At 45.7% G+C, this 25,774-nt stretch overlaps 1 protein-coding gene and 1 pseudogene across 2 annotated transcripts in view; both read left to right on the forward strand.

The window, feature by feature from the left end:
* Positions 1–25,774, forward strand: part of CDH1 (cadherin 1) — a 103,012-nt gene that overhangs the window by 72,376 nt on the left and 4,862 nt on the right. For both annotated transcript variants that reach the window (XM_033218806.1, XM_033218805.1), the window contains exons 4-15: positions 4,458–4,601; positions 4,727–4,882; positions 6,257–6,401; positions 7,741–7,916; positions 8,192–8,320; positions 9,382–9,564; positions 11,605–11,849; positions 14,184–14,329; positions 16,908–17,132; positions 18,623–18,850; positions 23,634–23,764; positions 25,101–25,244. In XM_033218806.1, coding sequence (XP_033074697.1) covers positions 4,458–4,601; positions 4,727–4,882; positions 6,257–6,401; positions 7,741–7,916; positions 8,192–8,320; positions 9,382–9,564; positions 11,605–11,849; positions 14,184–14,329; positions 16,908–17,132; positions 18,623–18,850; positions 23,634–23,764; positions 25,101–25,244 — 2,052 coding nt within the window. The remainder of the gene's footprint in view (positions 1–4,457; positions 4,602–4,726; positions 4,883–6,256; positions 6,402–7,740; positions 7,917–8,191; positions 8,321–9,381; positions 9,565–11,604; positions 11,850–14,183; positions 14,330–16,907; positions 17,133–18,622; positions 18,851–23,633; positions 23,765–25,100; positions 25,245–25,774) is intronic.
* LOC117087963 lies at positions 17,139–18,083 on the forward strand (annotated as a pseudogene).

A 25,774-nucleotide genomic window follows, 5' to 3' on the forward strand; every position in this document is an offset into this window, starting at 1 on the left:
CCCCTTTCCTTTTTGCTCCATCATCTTCAGCACATGACTTCATCCTCAAGGAGATGTCATGATCCCAGATGGCTGCTGGAGCTCCAGTCATCATGTCTTTGTTTTTTTTTTTTTTAAATCGTGTTTATTCTAGGCAAGAAGAAGGAGAAAGGAAAAGCATAAAAATGCATTACTTAGTTATCTGTCTGCCTTTTAAGAAACGTTTGTGGAATTCTCCTCAAGCAATACTTGAGAAACACTGGCCAAAACTTAGCCTCATGACCACATCTAACTGCACGTGCAGTCTAGGGAATGTAGTCTTATATGAATACATTTCTGGAATGTATATCCCAGAATTAGAAAATTGAGATATATATTGGAGAGATAGGTTTTTATTTTGTTTTTAATCAGAAACAAAGAATGGATATTGGCTGGTAGGTAGCAGATTCTGCCTCAGCTGGTTTGAGATTCACCTTGGTTTGTCTCTATAGTTCAAAGGATCCTTCTGGAATCAGATGGTACTGTAATTAGATGGCAGTCTTACCTCGCTTTCAATATATATTTATTAATTTTCAACTTTTAAAAAAAACAACATACCCAGGTTAACATAATTTTTTTTTTTTTGGAGGCAGTCTTGCTCTGTCACTCAGTCTGGAGTGCAGTCTCGGGAGCACAGCTCACTGCAGCCTTGACCTCCCAGCCTCAGGCAATCCTCCTGCCTCAATCTTCCATGTAGCTGGGACCACAGGGTGCACCACCATGCCCAGCTAATTTTTAATTTTTATTATTATTATTATTATTATTTTGTAGAGATAGGGTCTCACCTTATTGCGCAGGCTCACTAAATTTGTATAAGAATAGATCTTAGTCTCTAGTTCTTTCACCTTATTTGGGTGAGTTTTCTCAGTCTGGCATCCTTCTTTTCTTTTCTTTTCTTTTCTTTTCTTTTCTTCCCTTTCCCCTTCCCTTCCTTTTGTGTTTTTAGTAGAGACAGAGTTTTACCGTGTTGGCCAGGCTGGTCTTGAGCTCCTGACCTCAAGCAGTCCACCTGCCTTGGCCTCCCAAAGTGCTGGGATTACAGGCGTGTGCCACCGCGCCCCACCTGGTATCCTATTTTTCTGAGGGATCAGTTCCGTGTGCAGTATTTTCAGGCATGACTCCCTTTCATTTCACGCATGAAAATGTTAGTGTTATGTTTTGCCAGCACAGTGTTCATCATTATTAATTCTCTGAAAATATTCCACAGTCCTAATGTCAGCAAGGCATGCATGTTCCTTTCCTTTTCAATGTGATACTGGGTTTGCATTCATTCATGAGTGCCCATGTGCTCACCATGGCTGTGCAAGGTAGCTGGGTTTTGTTGATGTTGTTGTTTTGTTTGTTTTTGTTTTTTTTTGAGATGGAGTTTCACTCTTGTTGCCCAGGCTAGAGTGCAGTGGCATATCTCGTTCACTGCAACCTCCACCTCCTGGATTTAAGCAATTCCCCTGCTTCAACCTCCCGAGTAGCTGGGATTACAGGTGTGCACCACCACGCCGAGCTAATTTTTGTATTATTAGTAGAAACGGGTTTCACCATGTTGGCCAGGCTGGTCTCGAGCTCACCTCAGGTGATCCACCCACCTTGGCCTCCCAAAGGAAAAAGCCTGCTGGGATTACAGGCATGAGCCACTGCGCCTAGTGAAGGTGGCTGTTTTAAGGCTTAGGATACAGTGGTTTTTCTGGGGTTGTTTTTTCTTTGTTTATTTGTTTGCTGTTTTTTTTTGAGACAGAGTCTCGCTCTGTTTCCCAGGTCAGAGTGCAGTGACGTGATCTCGGCTCACTTCAACTTCCGCCTCCCGGATTCAAGCAATTTTCTTGCCTCAGCCTCCTGAGTAGCTGGAATTACAGGCACATGCCACCATGCCTGGCTAATTTTTGTTTGTTTGTTTGTTTGTTTTTGAGACACAATCTCTGTTATCTAGGCTGGAGTGCAGTAGCACGATCTCAGCTCACTGCAACCTCTGCCTCCCGGGTTCGTATCTCAGTCTCCCAAGTAATTGGGACCTCATGTGTGCGCCACCATGCCCGACTAGTTTTTGTATTTTTAGTAGAGGTGCGGGGTTTTGCCATGTTGGCCAAGCTGATCCCAAACTCATGACCTCAAGTGATCTGCCCACCTTGGCCCCCCAGCGTGCTGGGATTACAGGTGTGAACCACCACGCCTGGCCCAGGATACAGTGTTGAGGGTCAGTTTTTTATTTTGTTCCTGTGCTGGGGTCAAATCTCAATAAAACCACAGCTCAGTGTTTTCCAACCAGTCCAGCCATCATCTGCATCATTACCTTTGTTGAGCACTTACTATGTTTCAGGCACTATTCACAGTGCTTTAAATGTGCAATACCAGCATCTCATTTCATCCTCCCAAGAATTCTATGAGATAGGTTCTAATACTATTCCCATTTCAGACATTAGGAAGCTGTAGTACAGAGAAGTTAAGTAATATCTGCCTGGGGCAAGGAGGCACCATCGTGAGGATTCAAAGCCAGACAGCCTAGCTCCAGAGCCTACCCTTGGCTCAGGCTGGGCTGCCTCTCTAGGAGACAAACGCAGGATGTAGAGGGCAGAGAGTGTAGGTGTGTGCGCATGTGTGCACTTGTGGCCAGTGTGCAGCATTGAGGAAGGGCTCTGTGATGATACCTGGTTATATCTCACATGTATCTGGTGCATCTTTAATCTTTTTTTTTTCTTTTTTGAGATGGAGTCTCTCTCTGTCACCCAGGCTGGAGTGCAGTGGTGCCATCTCGGCTCACTACAAGCTCCGCCTTCCGGGTTCACACCATTCTCCTGCCTCAGCCTCCTGAGTAGCTGGGACCACAGGCCCCTGCCACCACGCCCAGCTAATTTTTTGTATTTTTAGTAGAGACAGGATTTCACCATGTTAGCCAGGATGGTCTTGATCTCCTGACCTCATGATCCACCCACCTTGGCCTCCCAAAGTGCTGGGATTACAGGCATGAGCCACTGCGCCTGGCACATCTTCAATCTTAAAGCCAGAAAATAGAGCTGAACTCAAACTTGGCAAGCAGTGATCAGTGACTGTGAGTTTTTATGTGGATGGTGAGAGATGGAATTTTCCCCTGGAAACTTTACTACAGTAATCACTTTAAAACACTTAAACAATTTGGCAAATATTTTCCTTCCATTTTCAACTCTCTTATTTCCCTGCATGTGCATAAAGTTATCTTTATTGTATATGAAAACTGTTCAATACAAGTCTCAAAGGGTGTTTTTGGCTCCCATCCCAACAGCTTCTGTTAGAACAAATGGAAACCATATAGATATAATGATACAGTGAAATGAAGAGATTTGTATTGATCACAAAGTAGTTCTTAGTATCCGTTCTCAAAATCTACTTGTTTTGGCTGATAACTCCACTTTGGGGACCTATGTCCCCAAGAAAAACATGAAAGAGGCTGGGTGTGGTGACTCACACCTGTAATCCCTGCAAATTGCGAAGCCAGAGCAGGAGAATCACTTAAGCCCAGGAGTTCGAGACCAGCCTGGGCAAGATGGCAAGACCCTGCCTCTACAAAAATTAAACAAAATTTAAAAATTAGGTGCACGTGGTGGTACATGCCTGTAGTTCCAGCTACTTGGTAGGCTGAGGTCAGAGTCTCACCTGAGCTCAGGAGTTTGAGGCTGCAGTGAGCTTTGATCACTTCACTGAACTCCAGCCTGGGTGACAGAGCAAGACCCTGTCTCTATTTAAAAAAAGAAAATAAAAGAAATTGAAAACCCAAATATTCAGTTGTTGAGTAAGCTCTGATATTAAATCATCACAGTATAATGTTGCTATTAAAAATCACATTATGGGCTGGGTGTGGTGGCTCATGCCTATAATCCCAGCATTTTGGGAGGCCAAGTTGCTTAAACTCACAAGTTCGAGACCAGCCTGGGTAACATGGCAAAACCCTATGTCTACTAAAAATACAAAAATTAGTCAGGCATGGTGGTATGCGCCTGTAGTCCCAGCTACTCAGGAAGCTGAGATGGGGGGGATGACTTGAGCCTGGGAGGCAGAGGTTGCAGTAAGACAAGGTCATGCTGCTATATCCCAGCCTCAGTGATAGAGCCAGATCTTGTCTCAAAAAAATAAAAATGAGATTATGTAGGCTTGAAACAGCTTGTAAATTATAATATCAAACCCTGAAACCAGTACTTGTGTATGCATGATGATTATTGAAACTCTGGACACTAAGAAGGATAAAAAGAGAATGCAGTCTTTACGATGCAGCAAAGGGGCTCATTGTTTTTTGTTTTGGTTGGTCATTTTGGTGGATATATATAATTTGTCATTGATAAGAGAATGTATCATTAAATTCAAACTGTACACTGCCCACAGAAGGCTGGGGATGCTGTCTGGCTAGGTTGGACTATTAGACCTGTAGTATCCATCCTGAATTGTCTCATCTTGTTCCTCATCTTCTTTCCTTTTAGGCCTCTGTTTCTGGAGTCCAAGCAGAATTGCTCACATTTCCCAACTCCTCTCCTGGACTCAGAAGACGGAAGAGAGACTGGGTTATTCCTCCTATCAGCTGTCCAGAAAATGAAAAAGGCCCATTTCCTAAAAACCTGGTTCAGGTAGAGAAAGAAGTTGTCTATTTCTCTGGGAGGGATTTGGCAGAGAAATACCAAGGAGAGAAAGGGGAAAGACCGAATGTTGGGATCCTTCTTTACTAATACTTTTTCTTTCCTTTTGTTTTCAGATCAAATCCAACAAAGATAAAGAAGGCAAGGTTTTCTATAGCATCACTGGCCAAGGAGCTGACACACCGCCTGTTGGTGTCTTTATTATTGAAAGAGAAACAGGATGGCTGAAAGTGACAGAGCCTCTGGATAGAGAAAACATTGCCACATACACTGTAAGTATCTCTTAGAAGCTTGTTGACACTGGGGTAACATCCATCCAGGATTTTTTGGTCAACACATGCTGGATCTCCAGATCAGAGGCTCTGAACACATGAGGAGCTTAACTTGACAGCTCTTGACCTGTTGCTAAGGAGAAATGATGGGAGAATGTGGGACAGTTTGGGGTTGTTAATTTTTCTCCTTGTCAGGAAGAAAGGAAGGAGAATCCCCATGCATCCTCATACAACCAGGGCAAATTTAGACCCAAGATGTAAACCTGTTCTTGGGGCTGGAAGTCCCTGACCTAAAGGAACAGGACAGTGATGATAAAAGGGAGCAAAACCCATTTCTTGGGCTTGGCAGCAGCAAGAGCTTGGGAAAACCAAGAAGTTTTTTTTTTTTTTTGAGATAGAGTTTTGCTCTGTCACCCAGGCTAGAACGCAATAACGTGATCTCAGCTTACCACAACCTCCACTTCCTGGGCTCAAGTGATTCTCCTGCTTCAGCCTCCTGAGTAACTGGATTATAGGCAACTGCCATCACGCCCAGTTGATTTTTTGTGTTTTTAGTAGAGATGGGGTTTTACCATGTTGGCCAGAGTGGTCTCAAACTCCTGAACTCAGGTGATTCACCCTACTTGGCCTCCCAAAGTATTGGAATTACAGGAGTGAGCCACTGTGCCTGGCCTCCAAGAGGTCATTTTTTGTTTGTTTGTTTTTGTTTTGGATTTTTGGTTTTTTGTTTTTTTTTGAGACAGGGTCTACCTATGTCACTCAGGCTGGAGTGCAGTAGTACAATCATAGCTCACTGCATCCTGGACTTTCTGGGCCCAAGCGATACTCCCACCTCATCTTCCTGAGTAGCTGAGACTAAAGGCGCAGGCCACCACACCCAGCTAATTTTTGTATTTTTTGTGGAAACAAGATCTTGCTATGTTGCCCAGGCTTGAGCTCAAGCAATCTGCCCACCTCAGCCTCCCAAAGTGCTGAGATTACATGAGCCACTGTGGCTGGCCAGGAAATCATATATTAATGCCAAATTCAGAAATATCTGGGGGAAATGCTAGACCAGAAGGACCAGAGCAAGTTTCACCCTGCATGGAATAAGAGTTCTTCAGGAACCCCACCTTTATCTCTAGGCCTGAAGCCCTGGTCCTCACGTGGGAAATGGGAGGTTTGAGCCAGTGGGGGTGTTACACCCCATGGGTCTTACCTTGTTATGATCTCATTGAAGCAGCAGCAGCACATGTGTGAGAAAAGTCACCCACTGGGGTCTCAGAGAGTGGGAAGGTGTGGCAGCCCAGGGAGTATACTCTGCTTTGACTGGGCTCCTTCTGCCACATTTTCTTCCTCATCAGAGCTCAATTCACCCTCACTTGGTTCTTTCAGCTCTTCTCTCATGCTGTGTCATCCAACGGGAATGCAGTTGAGGACCCAATGGAGATTGTGATCACGGTGACTGATCAGAATGACAACAAGCCCGTGTTCACCCAGGCGGTCTTTAAGGGGTCTGTCATGGAAGGTGCTCTTCCAGGTATATCCACTAATGAGAATCTGAATATCCAGAAAGACTCTTAGGTTCTTTGGACCCCAAAGTGTTGTCCAACCCCGAAGGTTGTGTAACTAAAGCTGACCCTTCCTGTGGACAGAACTTCGTGGGAAGCCATTGTTGTGTTATATGCATGTGTATAACAGTCTACCTATGGAAACATATAAAACAGGGAGAGTTTAAGAACAATCTTCCCTTTTTTCTTGTTAAATTTTTCATTTAGGCTGGGCGTGGTGGCTCACGCCTATAATCCCAGCACTTTGGGAGGCCAAGGCGGGTGGATCACCTCTGGTCAGGAGTTTGAGATCAGCCTGACCAACATGGTGAAACCTCACCGGTATTAAAAATACGAAAAAATTAGCCAGGTGTGGTGGCGTGTGCCTGCAATCCCAGCTACTTGGGAGGCTGAGGCAGGAGAATTGCTTGAACCTGGTAGGCGGAGGTTGCAGTGAGCTAAGATTGCGCCACTGCACTCCAGCCAGGGAGACATATCCAGACTCCGTCTCAAAAAAAGAAAAAAATGTATAGAGATAGGGTCTCACTTTGTTGTCCAGGCTACTTTCAAACTCCTGGCCTCAAGCAATCCTCCAACCTCAGCCCCACAAGCTGCTAAGATTATAGGCATGAGCTACTATACCTGGCTAAGAACAACCTTCCTAATTAAGGAACAGATCTTTGCCAGTACCTCAAAGCCCTAGACAATCTCCCTTGATCACATTCTTTTCTCTCTTCCATAAAGATAACCATACCCTAGGCTGGGCATGGTGGTTCATGCCTGGAATCCCAGCACTTCAGGAGGCCGAGGAGGCAGGCAGATCACCTGAGGTCTGGAGTTCAAGACCAGCCTGACCAACATGGAGAAACCCTGTCTTTACTAAAAATACAAAGTTAGCTGGGCGTGGTGGCGCATGCCTATAATTCCAGATACTTGGGAGGCTGAGGCAGAAGAATCGCTTGAACCTGGGAGGCAGAGGTTGCAGTGAGCCGAGTTTGCACCGTTGTACTCCAGCCTGGACAACGGGAGCAAAACTCTGTCTCAAAAAAAAAAATAGTAACCGCACCCTGACTTTTGTGGTAATCATTCCCTTTCTTTTCTTTATTACCATTTGTGTATTTATACCTGAATAATAAGTTGATAGTTTGAGCTTTCTTCCTCCTCTAGCACTTTGGTAAGAATTCTAGGAATTAGATAATGGGGGATCTCTGACATGGTACCACCCCCATGTCCCCTCCTTGATCCCTCAGGGCAGAATTGGATTAAGCAGTACTGACCCCATCCCAAAGGGCAGCTTGTCTAAACCTTCCTCTCCTTGAACTCTTCCAGGGACCTCCGTAATGGAGGTCACAGCCACAGACGCGGATGACGATGTGAGCACCTACAATGCCGCCATCGCTTACACCATCCTCAGCCAAGATCCTGAGCTGCCTGACAAAAATATGTTCACCATTAACAAGAACACAGGAGTCATCAGTGTGGTCACCACTGGGCTGGACCGAGAGGTCAGGTGTCAGGAGGATCCAGAGGGTGTGGAGGACAAATGTGTATTAGCTCAATCCCGTGGACAAACCAAAATCCTGCTAGGCCACTTGTCAGTTAATACAGTGTTGGTCTGAGCTTTGCATCTAAGCTTCTGCCCAGAGATTCTGTGCCTAGAAGACAGGCTGACTGGCATGAAGCAGACGGTTAAATATTCTGGTTCCATGTGTTGGGCTGGGCTAGGCCAGAGGTCGCTGGTAGTCCTGGTCCTCACTTGGTTTCATTGATCTCTCTGCAGAGTTTCCCTATGTATACCCTGGTGGTTCAAGCTGCTGACCTTCAAGGTGAGGGGTTAAGCACAACAGCAACAGCTGTGATCACAGTCACTGACGCCAATGATAACCCTCCGATCTTCAATCCCACCACGGTAATTCTACAACTCCTCAGAGGGTTTCCAAAGAAAGGTCTTTTGTTGTTCGTGAACTAAGTTTCACTACTGCTCATGGGCGAAGTCTTTGAAAACTCTCTCCAGACTAGTGAATGTTAACTTTAAACTTAAAAGCAAACATCTTGAGATGGCAGTTGTCTTTTAGCATGTTTTTTCCACCCTTGGCCTGGGGCCAATTGGCTCAAGATTGTGAAGTTGCGAAAAGCACCTACTGATTTCATATCTGCATATGGTACATTTTTGTAGCAGATATTACCGGGTTTCATTTCTTCATGGAACACATATTTTCTAAGTTTATATTAGGCACTGTGTTAGACAGTGGAGCTACCATCACACACAAAGCAGACAAAGATTCTATTCTCATGGTGTTTCTAGTATAGCTAGGAAGACATCTTATGAGAATTATTGAACACCAAGGATATTACATGCATTCAAGGAGAAGGTGTTGAGAACCAAGTAGGGGAAGTTTAAATCATCCTGTATGATGGCCAGGCGTGGTGGCTCACACCTGTAATCCCAACAAGTTGGGAGGCCAAGGCTGGTGGATCCCTTAAGGACGGAGTTTGAGACCAGCCCGGCCAACGTGGTGAAACCCCGTCTCAACTAAAAATACAAAAATTAGCCGGGCATGTTGGTGCGTGCTTGTAATCCCAGCTATTTGGGAGGCTGAGGCACGAGAATTGCTCAAACCCAGGAGGTGGAGGCTGCAGTGAGCTGAGATTGCACCGTTGCAACTCAGTGTGCCCATTGCCTGGTCTCTCCTCGTCACATCTGCTCCTCGAAGCTTGCTTTCAGTTAGCCAGGTGTGGTGGCGCATGCCTGTGGTCCTAGCTACTCTAGAGACTGAGGTGGGAGGATTGCTTGAGCTCAGGAGGTTGAGGCTACAGTGAGCCATGATCGCTCCAATACACTCCAGCCTGATGACAGTGAGATCCTGTCTCAAAGAAACAACAAAAAAAGAGGATTCCTTTAGGCCCCTGAGACTGGGCTCTGCTAGCAATCTTGGTACTTTGTAAATGACCCATCTCTTTGCTCTGCAGTACAAGGGTCAGGTGCCTGAGAACGAGGCTAACGTCGTAATCACCACACTGAAAGTGACTGATGCTGATGCCCCCAATACCCCAGCGTGGGAGGCTGTATACACTATATTGAATGATAATGATGGACAATTTGTTGTCACCACAAATCCAGTGACCAACGATGGCATTTTGAAAACAGCAAAGGTTTGTATGGTACCTGGCAAGATGCAGAAACTGGCATCCTCGAAGCTGTTCATGCCCTTGTCCCTTGGTATCTTCTTAGAAGTAGATTCGCTTTGGCAGGGGGACAGAATGACTTTCCCAGATTCTGGTGGACTATGTGGGGTTTGCAGTGGCTCTTCCTGCTCATGTAAGAAATCAAGAAACTGGGGTGGGTGTGGTGGATCACGCCTGTAATCCCAGCACTGTAGGACGCTGAGGCAGGCGGATCACAAGGTCAAGAGTTTGAGTCTCTGCTAATAATACAGAAATTAGCCAGGCATGGTGGCACATGTCTGTAATCTCAGCTACTTGGGAGGCTGAGGCAGAAGAATTGCTTGAACCTGGGAGGTGGAGGTTGCAGTGAGCCAAGGTCACACCATTGCACTCCAGCTCTGGGCAGCAGAGCAAGACTCCATCCCAAGGGGAACAAAAAGAGGCCGGGCATGGGGGCTCATGCCTGTAATCCTAGCACTTTGGGAGGCCAACGCGGGCAGATCACAAGGCCAAGAGATCGAGATCATCCTGACCAGCATGATGAAACCTCATCTTTACTAAAAATACAAAAATTAGCTGGGCGTGGTGGCACGCTCCCACTACTAGTGTGGTCCCAGGTACTAGGGAGGCTAAGGCAGGACAATCGCTTGAACCTGGGAGACAGAAGTTGCAGTGAGCCATGATCGTGCCACTGCACTCTAGCCTGGCAACAGAGTGAGACTTCGTCTCAAAAAAAAGAAATCAAGAAGCTAAGGCTTCTTGATGGCTCATGGTGACTCATGCCTGTAATCCCAGCACTTTGGGAGGCCGAGGGGGACAGATCACCTGAGGTCAAGAGTTTGGGACTAGCCTGGCCAACATGGTGAAACCCTGTCTCTACCAAAAATTAACAAAAATTAACCGGATGTGGTAGTGCACACTTGTAATCCCGGCTGCTTGGGAGGCTGAAGCAGGAGAATTACTTGAGCCTGGAAGACAGAGGTTGCAGTGAGCCAAGATCACGCCACTGCACTCTAGCCTGGGCAACAGAGTGAGACTCTGTCTGGGGAAAAAAAAAAAGAAAGAAGAAATCAAGAAGCTCTTACACAGGATCCTGAAATTGAAAAAGGCTCTTTCCCAGAAACATTCTCCTTCCCTTAGCTCTTTCCATTTTGCAATGAGAGGGAAAATGATTTACTGGTCTCTGCTCTTGTGCTGGTTTATTTTAGAAGTGGGGCAGATATGGTTGTTTTTGAAAAATGTCCTAGAAACTTGAAAACTAGCCAAGGACAGTAGTGCATGGCGGTGGGTCCAACTACTTGGGAGGCTGAGGTGGGAGGATCACTTGAGCCCAGGGGGTTGACACTGCACTGAGCTATGATCATGCCACTGTACTCCAACCTGGGCAATATAATGAGACTCCGTCTCTTTAAAAACAAACAAACAAACAAACAATAACAACAACAACAAAAAAAACGGTGGCCAGGCGCAGTTGCTCACTCCTGTAATCCCAACACTTTGGGAGGCCAAGGTGGGTTGATCACCTGAGGTCAGGAGTTCAAGACCAGCCTGGCCAACATAATGAAACATCATCTCTACTAAAAATACAAAAAATTAGCTGGGTGTGGTGGCAGGCTCCTGTAATCCCAGCTACTGGGGAGGCTGAGGCAGGAGAATTGCTTGAAGCTGGGAGGCAGAGGTTGCAGTGAGACATTGCACTCCAGCCTGGGTGACAAGAGCAAAAATTCTGTCTCAGAAACAAAATAAGGAAAGAAACTTGAAAACTAAGAATTTGAGTGAATTGCTTGTTGAAGTGACTGGATCCCTAGAATAGCCCCAGAGCTTTGACTTCCTCTTGAGTAGGTGAGCAGATCTGAGAAGCCCTGGTAAGTAATTGTGGTTTCTGCCATTGAAAGTCATGGCAGAAACCACAGTTACTTTTGCACCAACCTACTGTATTACCAAAAGCAACAGTTAAGGATTTAATTTCATTTTTACTAACACAAAATATTTTGTTTTGTTTTTAACTTCATTGTTTCTGCTCTCTAGGGCTTGGATTTTGAGGCCAAGCAGCAGTACATTCTACACGTGGCAGTGACGAACGTGGCACCCTTTGAGGTCTCCCTCACCACCTCCACAGCCACCGTCACCGTGGATGTGCTGGATGTGAACGAAGCCCCCATCTTTGTGCCTCCTGAAAAGAGAGTGGAAGTGTCCGAGGACTTTGGCGTGGGCCAGGAAATCACATCCTACACTGCCCGGGAGCCAGACACATTTATGGAACAGAAAATAACGTAAGTGTGAGGATTTTTCAACTGACTTACAGCAGCTGGGTATTTTATATCATTTTATATATAAATCAATAATACATAGTTCATGGCATTTTGTCATTTGTCTGTACAAGACCATTCTCTTAATTTATTTTTTATTCCCTTTATCTGTACTCCTTTCACCTGTTCCCTTCCCTCTACAGACAGCCGTTCTTGGTCTGATGTGCTGCCTCTCTTTGAGCTCTTCTAGTATGGTAGAAATGTGATTTTACTTTGCATACATAATATTGTGTTTTTTTGTGTTCGGAGTCTCACTTTGTCGCCCAGGCTAGTATACAGTGGTGATCTCTGCCTACTGCAGCCTCTGTCTCCTGGGTTCAAGCAATTTTCATGCCTCAGTCTTCCACGTAGCCAGGATTATAGGTGCCCACCACCACGCCCGGCTAATTTTTGTATTTTTAGTAGAGATGAGGCTTCACCACATTGGCCAGGCTGGTCTCGAACTCCTGACCTCAAGTGATCTGCCCGCCTCCCAAAGTGCTGGGATTACAGGCGTGAGCCACCGCACCCAGCCCATAGTATTGTGTTATAAGTAGCTTACTATTAGTATTTCTCCTTTCAAACTTGAAGGTACCTCTATAATGTAAATCACACAGATGCTGAAAACCCACATACCAACCAACCAACTACAACACTTGCTTTAAAATATTCTCATTTTGGGCTGGGTGCAGCGGCTTATGCCTGTAATCCCAAAACTTTGGGAGGTCTAGCAAGTGGATCATGTTGAGGCCAGGTGTTCAAGACCAGCCTGGCCAACATGGTGAAACCCCTGCCTCTACTAAAAACACAAGAACACAAGAAATTAGCCAGGCATGGTGGTGCACACCTGTAATCCCAGCTACTTGGGAGGCTGAGGCACGAGAATCACTTGAACTCAAAAGGTTGAGGTTGCAGTGAGAGATCGAGCCACTGCACTCCAACCTGGGTGACAGAGTGAGACTCCATCTCAAAAAAAAAAAAATAATAATAAAAACTCTCATTTTCTATATGCAGCCAGTGGACTCCTTTTAATCTAGAGATATTTCTACATGCTCCAAACTGTAAGGCCTGGCAAGATGGGTTTTAATTGAAGTTTAAAAGAGTGGTGAAAAGTCAAAGACAATCATGTAGGATTTGGTTCTGTGATGAAACCCTGGATTGTACAGTTTCCAGGCTGGGCTGAAAGCTTGCAGTAGTGAAATAGATAGTTCAGAGCATCTCCTGGGACAGATTCAGGGCCCAGGTCTCTAGTGTCTGTTTGCAGAGGCCCTTACACCTGGAACAATGACCACTTGATGTAATTCATTGCTTTGCACTTCCAAAGAAGTGAGGCCAAGCCCACAGGTTCTCAGAGCCCTTTCCTCCTTTGATTTCTTAGTTTCCCTTTCAGAGCCTTTCCATGACCCTAGTAAATAACTGAGCAATAGATCTCTGTTAGCCTCCCTGTACCTCCCATTAAATACCAATAGTACAGCCCACCCACAAGTCAACAAGGCAACCTGCATCTCCAGATGTTCATGACAGGTAAAGAGGTGACATGTTGCTACCATTTAGGAACTACTGTACTGTTTTGGGGGAGCTGGTCTGGAGGAGTCTGCTTTTAAAAATAAATAAGGATTATAGTAATCATTGCTTCAGCAAGAATCATCCATAGATGCCAAATCCATTAGGTGAAAGTTAGTTGCTGAACAAGATATTCTTAAATTATCTACCTGCAGATTATAGGTTAATCATGCAGTGAAAAAAGGCACCTTTGCTGTGAAGAAATCTGGTGGCCTTTCCCTTATCCAAGTGATCAAAGTTATCAGTAGAAGCACAGACAGACATCATGTGCCTCCCAGTGTCCTGCACTAGGGAGGCCACAGCATCACCTCTGTCGTGTTCTTATCACCACCACCGACCCCTGAAATGGATTACTTGAATCTAAATTTTGCGGAGTAATTGGACAAACCCAAACTAAGGACATTCTAGAAAAAAACTGGCCAGCACATTTAAAAAATGTCAGTGACAGAAAAGAAAGCCCTAAGGAAGAGCCATGCCAACCAAAGGCCATATTGGATCCTGAATCCAGAAGGGTGCAAGGTTGCTATAAAGGACATTTTTGGAAAATCTGACAATTTGAATATGCACCATATATTCTACAATAGTATTCTATCAAAGTGCTGGGATTACAGGTGTGAGCCACCGCGCCCAATCTATTGTTGGTTTTCAAAATAAAACATTGGAAGTAACCATATAACTGAAGAAGAGCTTGAGTCATTTTCAACTACATGTTGTTTGCTGGTCCCATTCTAAAAGCCCAAGCTTGTGCCTGTTCAGGTATCGGATTTGGAGAGACACTGCCAACTGGCTGGAGATTAATCCGGACACTGGTGCCATTTCCACTCGGGCTGAGCTGGACAGGGAGGATTCTGAGCACGTGAAGAACAGCACGTACACAGCCCTCATCATAGCTACAGACAATGGTAAGGGGGCCTCATCTGGGCCTTTGCTGCCTCACGCTCCTGGCTATTTGGCTTTCTTGCCCCTCCCTTCTTTTGGAGGCAAGAGTTCATTCTTTTTCCTTTATCCTTTTTGTTTGTTGGATTGATTTGTATAAATGTATGGAGTACAAGGGTAATTTTGTTACATGCATAGATGTATAGTGGTAAAGTCAGGGCTTTTAGTGTATCCATCACCCAAATAACATGCGTTGTACCCATTAAGTAATTGCTCATCATCAACCCCCTCCCACCCCTCGGACCCTTCCCAGCTGCCATTGTTTATCATTCCACAATCTACATCCATGTGTACACATTATCGAACTCCCACTTCTAAGTGAGAACATGCTGTATTTCTCCTTACATGTCTGATTTGTTTCACTTGAGACAATGGCCTCCAGTTTCATCCATGTTGCTGCAAAAGATTTATCTTTTATTCTTAAAGGCATTCTTATTATCAAAAATTCAAGTGGGCTGGGCACGGTGACTCACACCTGTAATCCCAGCACTTTGAGAGGCTGAGGTGGGAGGATCACTTGAGCCCAGGAGTTCGAGACCAGCTTGGGCAACATGGCAATACCCTTTCTCTACAAACAGTACATAAATTAGCTGGGCATGTTGGTGAGTACCTGTAGTCCCAGCTACTCAGAAGGCTGAGGTGGTAGGATTGCTTGAGTCTGAGAGGTGGAGGCTGCAATGAGCCAGGATTGCGCCACTGCTCTCCATCCTGGGCAACAGAGCAAGACCCTGTCTCCAAAAAAAAAAAAATTTTTTTTTCAAGTAATTTTGGTCAGACAGAACTTCCTTTTCACTACACACGCACTCTTTATTCCTTCCCTAAGGGAACCCAACAATGATGGTTTACGATCCAGTTCCAAAGCTTAATATTCATGTGACCTTGGATTTGCTGTTTAATTTTTTTTTTTTTTTTTTGAGACAGAGTCTCGCTCTGTCACCCAGGCTGGAGAGCAGTGGCACAATCCTGGATCACTGCAACCTCTGCCTCCCAGGTTCAAGCAATTCTCCTGCCTCAGTCTCCCAAATAGCTGGGATTACAGGTGTGCGCCACCATGCCCAGCTAATTTTTTGTATTTTTAGTAGAGACGGGGTTTCACCATATTGGCCAGGTTGGTCTTGAACTCCTGACCTTGTGATCTGCCCGCCTCGGCCTCCCAAAATGCTAGGATTACAGGCATGAGCCACCGCGCCTGGCCTGCTGTTTAGTTTTTATGTCCCTCAATTCCTTTACCTGAAAAATGATAATACTCATGTGCGTGAAATTAGTTAGGTGTTAAATCAGTTAGGTGTGGGTCCTTCCAGACTCTTTCTGTGTATTTAAATACATTTATAGGCTGGGTGCTAGGCTCACACCTGTAATCCCAGCACTTTGGGGGTCTGAATTGGGAGATGGCTTGAGGCCAAGAGTTCAAGACCAGCCTGGGCAGCATGCTGCCCATAATCTCAAAATGCTGGGATTACAGGCATGAGTTACCATGCCTGGCCTCCTTCAGTTAATTTTAAATGACATGTGTTCATTGTTTAAAAAGAAAATTTACATGAGAAAAAAAATTTTTTTAAATTCACAGTCATGCCATCTAGACATATGTATTTATCGGGTTGAGATGGATTCCTCTGTTGTTTTGTAACCCTATTGTATACTCATATTGAAGATAGTTCCCTGGGTACCAATTTTTTCTACTACCATGTGCTTGGTGTTGTGTCAAGATGTAAAAGAAACGTGAACAGAAGTGTGGATGGGCTGGGCACGGTGGCTCACGCCTATAATCTCAACACTTTGGGAGGCTAAGGTGGGAGGATCACTTGAGCCCAAGAGTTCAAGACCACCCTGGGCAACATGGTAAGAGCCCCTCTCTACAAAAAAAATTTAAAAACTAGCCAAGCATGGTGGCATGCGCCTGTAGTCCCAGCTACTAGGGAGGCAGAGGTGGGAGATGAAGCCCAGGAGGTAGAGGCTGCAGTGAACTGTGTTCATGCCACTGCATTCTGGCCTGGGTGACAGAGTGAGACCCTGCCTCAAAAAAAAAAAAAAGTATATGAACTCCCCAATCTATTTTGAAAACCAATTTGCAGAGACTTAAAAAGACCCAGCTCATCCCCTTTGATTTTAAGCTTCTAGTCAGGCTTAAAATAAGTAAAATATAAAGACTCAATGCTTTGATAATGACCTTAAATGGCATGAAAATGCAGAAAAGGGAGAACTAGGGAAACAGTAGGCAGGCAATAGGACTTCTTGGAGTAGTTAAAATTCAATGAATGAATAACGATACGTGAAGAAGGAGGAGCGTGTCCTTGGTGTGAGGAATAACTTGAATAATTGTTATCAAGGTGGGAATAAGCGTGTCTGTATAAAACAGTCAGAGACCTGCCCACCTGGGAGTGGAGGTCCTTTGGGATTGGTGGGACAGGAGGTTCTGGGGGTGGAGTGGGGGCTGGTGGGGGACCACTGAAGAGCCAGGACAAGAACTGGACTTGGTCTGGTGGAAGGCAGTGGGAATTCATTAGTGTTGCCAAGCTGCTACATGTCCTCTGTATTTTCTCTTAGGTTCTCCAGTTGCTACTGGAACAGGGACTCTTTTGCTGATCCTGTCTGATGTGAATGACAACGCCCCCATACCAGAACCTCGAAATATATTCTTCTGCGAGAGGAATCCAAAGCCTCAGGTCATAAACATTATTGATGCAGACCTTCCTCCCAATACATCTCCCTTCACAGCAGAACTAACGCACGGGGCGAGTGCCAACTGGACCATTGAGTACAACGACCCAAGTGGGTACCTGAGTTTTATTTTGGCATATTTGCTCCAATGGCCATGCTTCCCTTCCCCCAGATCCCCACCTCTCAATTTCCCTTCTCAACTTCCAGATGTCACCCCTTCCATTGGTACTTGCTTCCTTATCCCTTCGGTCTTTGAGGCCTTGCTCCAGCGGTCTTTTTCCTTTCCTGGTATCTAACATTGTAGCATGCTACCCAGTTATCTAAAACCCAAGCAGGGCTCCCTCTCCCAGCCTCTAGCCACCCTCCACTCCCCTCTCCACTTGCAACCTCTGGGACCATCTTCTCTGCCACCTCCTGCTCCTGGGACCAAGCAACACTGTTTTTGTGTTTAGCTCCTTCTTGCCAGCCAATCATGAGCTCCCAGATTTGTCAGAACTATTCTACCGAAGTGGAGGCAGCTGTCAACTGCCTGGTCAATTTGCACCTGTGGCCTTCCTACACCTACCTGTCTCTGGGCTTCTATTTCCACCGCGACGATGTGGATCTGCAAGGCGTGTGCCAGTTCTTCCACTAATTGGCCAAGGAGAAGCACAAGGGCGCTGAGTGTCCCTTGCAAATGCAAAACCAGTGTGGCGGCCACACTGTCTTCCAGGACATCCAGAAGCCATGTTAAGATGAATGGGGGTAAAACCCTGGGCGCGACGGAAGTCGCTCTGACCCTGGAGAAGAACCTGAACCGGACACTTTTGGATCTTCATGCTTTGGGTTCCGCCTGCACAGACCACCATCTCTGTGACTTCCTGGAGAGCCACTTCCTAGATGAAGAAGTGAAACTCATCAAGAAGATAGGTGACCACCTGACCAACCTCCACAGGCTGGCCAGCCTCCAGGCCGGGCTGGGCGAAAAGGTTCACTCTTAGGCACAATCAGGAGCCTACTGAACCCAGTGACATCTGAAGAGCCCCGCTCTGCCTGAGCCTCTCCCTCCAGCTACTAGGCAGCTTTTTTTTTTTTTTTTTTTTTTTTTTTTTGAGGCGGAGTCTCGCTCTGTCGCCCGGACTGGAGTGCAGTGGCCGGATCTCAGCTCACGGCAAGCTCCGCCTCCTGGGTTTACGCCATTCTCCTGCCTCAGCCTCCCTAGTAGCTGGGACTACAGGCGCCCGCCACCTCGCCCGGCTAGTTTTTTTTGTATTTTTAGTAGAGACGGGGTTTCACCGTGTTAGCCAGGATGGTCTCGATCTCCTGACCTCGTGATCCACCCATCTCGGCCTCCCAAAGGGCTGGGATTACAGGCTTGAGCCACCGCGCCCGGCCGGCAGCTTTTTTAAAGCAACCCTAGAACCCTCTCCCAAGCCTTAGACTAAATGGAAATAAAGCTTTTTACAGAAAAAAAAAAAAAGTACATACCTAGCTAAAACCCAAGCAGCTCTGCTCTCTTCACTCAAGGCACTCAAGTGCCTTTAGTTCACTAACAATTTTATTCTGGAATGAGCTTTTTTTTCTCCCCTGATCTCATCATTTCTTTTTATTGCTTTCTCCAGCCCAAGAATCTATCATTTTGAAGCCAAAGATAGCCTTAGAGGTGGGTGACTACAAAATCAATCTCAAGCTCATGGATAACCAGAATAAAGACCAAGTGACCACCTTAGAGGTCAGCGTGTGTGACTGTGAAGGGGCCACCGGCGTCTGTAAGAAGGCACCACTTGTTGAAGCAGGATTGCAAATTCCTGCCATTCTGGGGATTCTTGGAGGAATTCTTGCTTTGCTAAGTAAGTCCAGCTGGCAAGTGACTCAGCCTTTGACTTAAAAAAATGGAGGAGGTTTATTTCCTGGAAGTTATTTTTCTTCTTGTATTAATAAGGATACAGGTTAGCTGATATAGGAAAGAGACTCCCAAGTTATGCTAGCCTCCCTAAAATAGAAGTTTGTCTCTTACTGAACATTTCAGAGGTAAATGGTCTAAGATGGGAAGGCTATGAAGTCAACAGGGGACCCAGGTTTCTTCTCATCCTTCAAGTCAGTGCATCCCAGGCTTGAGTGCATACAAATCATCTGGGCCTCTGGTAAACTGGGAAATCTGATCCAGGAGGTCTGGCATAGGGCCACAGATTCTGCATTTCTTTTTTTTTTTTTTTTTGAGGCGGAGTTTCGCTCTTGTTGCTGAGGCTGGAGTGCAATGGCGCTATCTCTCAGCTCACTGCAACCACCGCCTAACGGGTTCAAGCAGTTCTCCCGCCTCTGCCTCCTGAGTAGCTGGGACCATGGGCATGTGCCACCACGCCCAGCTAATTTTGTGTTTTTAGTAGAGATGGGGTTTCTCCATGTTGGTTAGGCTGGTCTCGGACTCCCGACTTTGGGTGATCCACCCGCCTCAACCTCACAAAGTGCTGGGATTACAGGCTTGAGCCACCACACCCAGCCAGATTCTACATTTCTAACCAGCTCCCAGGGGATACTGATGTTGCAGTTCCTTAGACCATAAGCAGAGTAGCAAGACCTTGGGGGCTGCCCTCATCAGCGTGTTCTTAGCTAGCCAGCTCAGCACCACCACCTCTACATTCCATCCTAGATAGGGGAAGGGGATAAGAGAGGAAGTGGAGGCCAAATGACTGGAAGTTGCATATATCACCTCCACTTATATACCACTGGCCCAAACACAGCCACACCTAGCTGCAAGGGAGCCTGGAAGTTTCTACTTGTAATTGAAAATTGACATGGAGTAGGGGTGGAGTGCAGGATGAGCAGTGAGTGTCAGTGACTAAAAGGATAAAGGAGAAAAAGAATGCTGAGGAAAACTGGCAGTTTCTGCCATAGTCCTTAAGCCTGTTTCCATTGGAGCCCACTTGGAGTGAGCCCTAGGGGTGACACAGGTGCTATTACGGTCAAGGTAAATACTTTTGTCATTCACATGCAGAGAGAAAATACTGAATCTATTAAAGGAATACATTAGCTATGAAAACAGATTATGTGCATCAAAAGACAAAGTATCCATATGGAGTGCACTACATCAGAACTCTGGTAGGGCTTTAAACGTGTGAATGATAGAAGAGCAAGCAAATGATTCTCAAAGCAAATGAGAGCAAGTCAATTAGAAACCTTTGACCAGGTATGGTGGCTCATACTTTGGGAGACCAAGGTGGGAGGATTGCTTGAAGCTAGGAGTTTGATACCAGCCTGGGCAACAAAGCAAGACCCTGTCTCTACAAAATGAAAAATATATTTTTTTAAAGAAATGTTTAAAGATCATAAATAATTAGTGACCGCAAGGGGTGGTCCAGTTCATGAATGCATTTGTAGTCAGTGTAGTCAGAAAAAGCTGTTAATTGAGTCTCAAGGACAGTTTTGTGGAAGGTTAGGCCACAGGGGCTGGTAGAATTCCAACAGGTGATGGGTATTCAGGAAGGTTCCCCTCCTAGCGAAGTACAGCAGAGACTTGAGACTCCTAGGAGGGCAGAGACCTAGGCCAAGCTGGTGGGAATGGAAAAAAGATTTTTGGAGGGAGCAGTGGGACCAAATCTAGGGCTTTCCATTTAGATTGAGCATGGGTGCCATTGATCCTGCTGCTGCTGCCTCAGTGGACTCCAGGAGAGGGTGCTTTTCAACCTTCGGGAAATGTTTGCTGGGCATCGCATTTGCTTCTGCCCCCTCCTGGTGTTCTCCCAAAGTTGAAGAGAAGGATAGTGCTGTTGAGAATTGAGCAAGCCTTCTGGACTTTCATCCTGCCAGGCTTTACATGGCTTTACTGTGCCATGAGATTAGATTAATTCATCACTGTCTTGGGCAGGGTAACACAAGCCCTACCTGCTCACTTCCTAGTCAAATTACATTTGAGTGGCCTGGTCTCCTTTTGGGATAGTGGTTACTAACTAGTACATTCATTTTAAGGGGAATCTTTCTTTTTTTTTTTTTTTTGAGACGGAGTCTTGCTCCGTCGCCCAGGCTGGAGTGCAGTGGCCAGATCTCAGCTCACTGCAAGCTCCGCCTCCCAGGTTCACGCCATTCTCCTGCCTCAGCCTCCTGAGTAGCTGGGACTACAGGCACCCGCCACCTCGCCCGGCTAGTTTTTTTGTATTTTTTAGTAGGGGTTTCACTGTGTTAGCCAGGATGGTCTTGATCTCCTGACCTCGTGATCCGCCCGTCTCGGCCTCCCAAAGTGCTGGGATTACAGGCTTGAGCCACCGCGCCCGGCTAAGGGGAATCTTTCTCACTCTTTCAGGCAAGGTCTCATTCTGTGGGCCAGCTGGAGTGCAGTGAAGTGATCTCAGATCTCATGTCACTGCAGCCTTGACTTCAGGGGCTCAGGCGATCCTCCCACCTCAGCCCCCCGGGTGGCTGGGACCACAAGCGTGAGCCACCACACCCAGCTAATTTTTTGTGTTTTTTTTTTGTAGAAACAGTGTTTCCTCATGTTGCCCAGGCTGGTCTCAAACTCCTGGTCTCAACCAGTCCTCCCGCCTTGGCCTCCCAAAGTGTTGAGATTACAGACATGAGCCACTGCGCCCAACCAGGGAATCTTAAAGATTGTAGTTATACTTGAAATATTTTTTTAAGAGTAGGATTACCTAAATTTGCTATGGGTATGTATTTTTTTAGACACTGGGGGTGGGGATTCCCACATAAAACAGCATTTAAAACAGAGGCAATGCCAGAATTCAGATGTTCAATTTCTTATATTTTTACCTTCTATGATTATTTTTTCTTTCTTTATTAGAGATGGGTTCTCACTATGTTACTCACACTGGTCTCAAACTCTTGAGCTCAAGTGATCCTCCCATCTCGGCCTCCCAAAGTGCTGGGATTACAGGTGTGAGCCACTCCACCAGCCAATTCTTGTTTCTTAAGGGCAAAAATGTGCTAGAGGCTGGGTGTGGTAGCTCACATCTATAATCCCAACACTTTGGGAGGCTGAGGTGGCAGGATTGCTTGAGCCTAGGTTTCAAGATCAGCCTGGGCAATATAGCAAGACCTCATCTCTATTAAAAAAAAAAAAATTACTAGAGAGACACCAGGAGATCTGAAGCTTTTCACGTTTTCCACCAATATTTGGTTGCTTACTCTGTACCAGGCTTTTTCTCAGAGCCTGAGGATAATGGGCTTCTGGCACAGCTGATAAGAGGCATCTTTTTGGAAATGGTAAGCTGCCTCTTGCTGTGCATGGATGGGCACTTTGTAGCTCCTGTAGTCTTGTTCAGTGGTGTCTCCCTGTGCAGCCACTTCATTGTTCTTGTTGATGAATCATGGACAAGAGAGTTATATTGTTTATCTGGATAAGGTTTCTGGTATTTTTCTGATTTCAGAAATAGATAGTTGGGGTACATCTGAGAAATCTTTTCCCCAAGTTTATGCAACCTCCTGTTTAAAGATTATGCTTCGGCCAGGCATGGTGGCTCACGCCTGTAATCTCAGCACTTTGGGAGGCCCAGATGGGTGGATCACTTGAGGTCAGGAGTTTGAGACCAGCCTGGGCAACATAGTGAAACCCCGTCTCTACTAAAAATACAAAAATTAGCTGGGCATGGTGGCAGACACTTGTAGTTCCATCTACTTGGGAGGCTGCGGCAGGAGAATCAGTTGAACCCAGGAGGTGGAGGTTGCAGTGAGCTGAGATTGCGCCACTGCACTCCAGCCTGGGCAACAGAGCAAGACTCTGTCTCAAAATAATAATCATAAATACATAAAGATTATGCTTCATAGGGTACAGTATATAGGTACTTGGGCACACATGCCCATAGATAGAAATCACACGGAATCTTTTTTTCATTCACAGTGAATAATATAATTTTTTTTTAAGTTAAGTGCTTTCTTTCTGGCTGCTTTAGAGAATTTTTTTTAAGTTGAATGTTAATGGTATATATCCTAGAAATAATCCCAAGATCAAATGTAACCCTTGTCTTAAGCACTTGGAAGTTAAATAGATTATAAAGCTTGCTTACATGAGTCTATCTTAAGAGAAACTAAGAACATACCAGGCAATTTTATAGTCTCTGTCCCTCTCCTCATAGCTGATTATGTATCAGTCACATTTGGGCTGAACTAGGACCCCTGCTCACAAACCTTCAGTGGCTCCAACTCATAATCAAAGCCAAGGTCCTTGCAGTGGCCTATATGTCCCTCCTGCCCTGCTTGCCCCTCTGAGCTCTTCTCCATGTCTCTTCCCCTCATGCATCCTGCTACAGCCATGCTGGTCTGCTCACCTTCCCTCCATCACACCAAACATGCTCCTGCCTCAGGACCTCCGCCCTTACTGTTTCCTCTGCCTGGAACACTTTCCCCCAGATTTGGGAAAATGACAGTGATTGAGTTTAAGACCCGTCTGAAAGTTAGGGACTATGCTTGAATTCACGTACCACTGTCTACTATGTTGTACTATACATACCAACTTCAGGGATATGAATGTCACATGGATTGACATCTTCAAGTGTATTGAAGGCAGCTGGTGGTTGTCTGACTGCCCATTGTCTGATATGAGGGGTGCTCTGTGATAGCTGCTGCTTCTGGCCTTCTTTATCTTTGGCTCTCATCACTCTTGGTCTCTCTCCCCCACCACCCCAGTTCTGATTCTGCTGCTCTTGCTGTTTCTTCGGAGGAGAGCGGTGGTCAAAGAGCCCTTACTGCCCCCAGAGGATGACACCCGGGACAACGTTTATTACTATGATGAAGAAGGAGGTGGAGAAGAGGACCAGGTGGGTTTTTAAAACCATGGTAGCTCAATGGTGATCTCTTTATTCAGAAGAAGCAATGATTAGTGAGAGGTAGGCATTTGAAACAGCTCTGAATCACTTTGGATATTATCTTTTTAAGGCGTTATCCAAGTAAGTAGACATTGTCATTGACCATCATCATCATCATCATCACATCATCACCAACACAGCTAACATTTATTGATCGCATACTGTTCCGCACCTCAATGAGCGAACTGAGGCACAAAGAAGCTCAATAACTTGTCTAAGGTCACACAGCTAGGAAGCAACACGGCCAAATGGTCTGTCTTAGAGCCTGCACTCCTCATTGCCATTCTCCGGACATGAACTTGAGCCAGATTATCTTTGACATAGAACAACTGGTCTGCTTTGTTTCTCTTGAGTTTTCAGCTAGACCAAACTCCTTTTTGTCAATGTTATACCTTTAGTCCTTCTGTATTTCCTGATTTTGGAGATGATCTTAACATCTTACCCTGGAGTTGTCCAGGGAACTGTTCAGGGTCTTGGAGAATCTGCTTATTATAGAAAGGGAACCATGGGGGTCTATTACAGAGTCCTGCTTTTGACTGAGATCATAGAGTGAGGCACCATTTACTGAGCTCCATACAACATAGGGAGGTGGGTGTACAGAGAAAAATATTGTTCTAGATTTCAGGGACTTCTAAGTCTAGTTGGGGGATACCATATATATTGTATCAGTGAGCAATAGAGTGACCAATCCCAGAATCTCAGCAGCACACAACATGCGTGTCTTTCTCATGTATTGTGGGGCAGCTGGGGCAACTGCTGGTCTCATCTAAGCTCATAAGAATCTGTAGGATGGCTGGGGCTCAGCAGATTTAGGTAGAGTTTAGCTGAATGGCTCTAATCTGCGAATCGTGTCCAGGTCTGTTCCATGCAAGTCTCATCTTTGTACCAGATGCTGGTGCCTTTCAGACCTTTGCCTGTGTCATATGTTACAGTCCCATTGGCTAAGCAAGTCACACAACAAAGCCCCAAATTGATGGATGTATACTCTTCTTACAGGCTGGGGTTGGGAGGGAGTAAATATTTGCCAAACAGTGATCTAATCATCATGTCCTGTGAAAATTAGTAAGGCACACAGCCTATATCTGGATCCACACATGCTACTCACAAGTTTTTTTCCAGTGTTATTTGGGAGACTTTTAGCTTGAAAACTGTCTTTTTGCATTAAACAGGTAAAGATCATACAGCTAGCAGTGAAGGCATCATCCAGCCGTAATCTATAAACTGAACATAGCCCTGTGTGTGTGACTGTTTCTTACTCTTCGTTGTACTTCAACCTTTTTCTCCAAAGGACTTTGACTTGAGCCAGTTGCACAGGGGCCTGGACGCTCGGCCTGAAGTGACTCGTAACGACGTTGCACCAACCCTCCTGAGTGTCCCCCGGTACCTTCCCCGCCCTGCCAATCCCGATGAAATTGGAAATTTTATTGATGAAGTAAGTAATCCACATGGAAAGCCAAAGCATTGCTCATCTCTAAGCTCAGAAAGGAGGAGTTGTGTCAAAAATGAGAAAAAGAGTCTTTAGATTCTTTCCTTTACTATGTTTTCAGCTTGCCTGAGCCCTGAACCCTGTTTTTCCTTTTTTCTTTTCTTTTTTTTGAGACAGAGTTTCACTCTGTTGCCTAGGCTGAGTGCAATGTGGCGCAATGTCGGCTCACTGCAACCTTCGCCTGGGTTCAAGCAATTCTCCTGCCTCAGCCTCCCAAGTAGCTGGGATTACAGGCCTGCGCCACCACACCCAGCTAATTTTGTAGTTTTAGTAGAAACAGGGTTTCTTCATGTTGGTCAGGCTGGTCTCTAACTCCTGGCCTCAGGTGATCCACCCACCTCGGCCTCCGAAAGTGCCGGGATTACAGGTGCGAGCCACCGCACTCAGCAGCCTGTCTTTCTTCATCTGTGTCTCATCTGAATTTTGGATCTAATAGTGCTTCAAATTGCAAAGTCCATGTGGCAAAACCAAGAATT

This window comes from Trachypithecus francoisi, unplaced genomic scaffold, assembly GCF_009764315.1.
Source record: "Trachypithecus francoisi isolate TF-2019V2 unplaced genomic scaffold, Tfra_2.0 Lachesis_group10, whole genome shotgun sequence".
NCBI classification, from domain to species: domain Eukaryota; kingdom Metazoa; phylum Chordata; class Mammalia; order Primates; family Cercopithecidae; genus Trachypithecus; species Trachypithecus francoisi.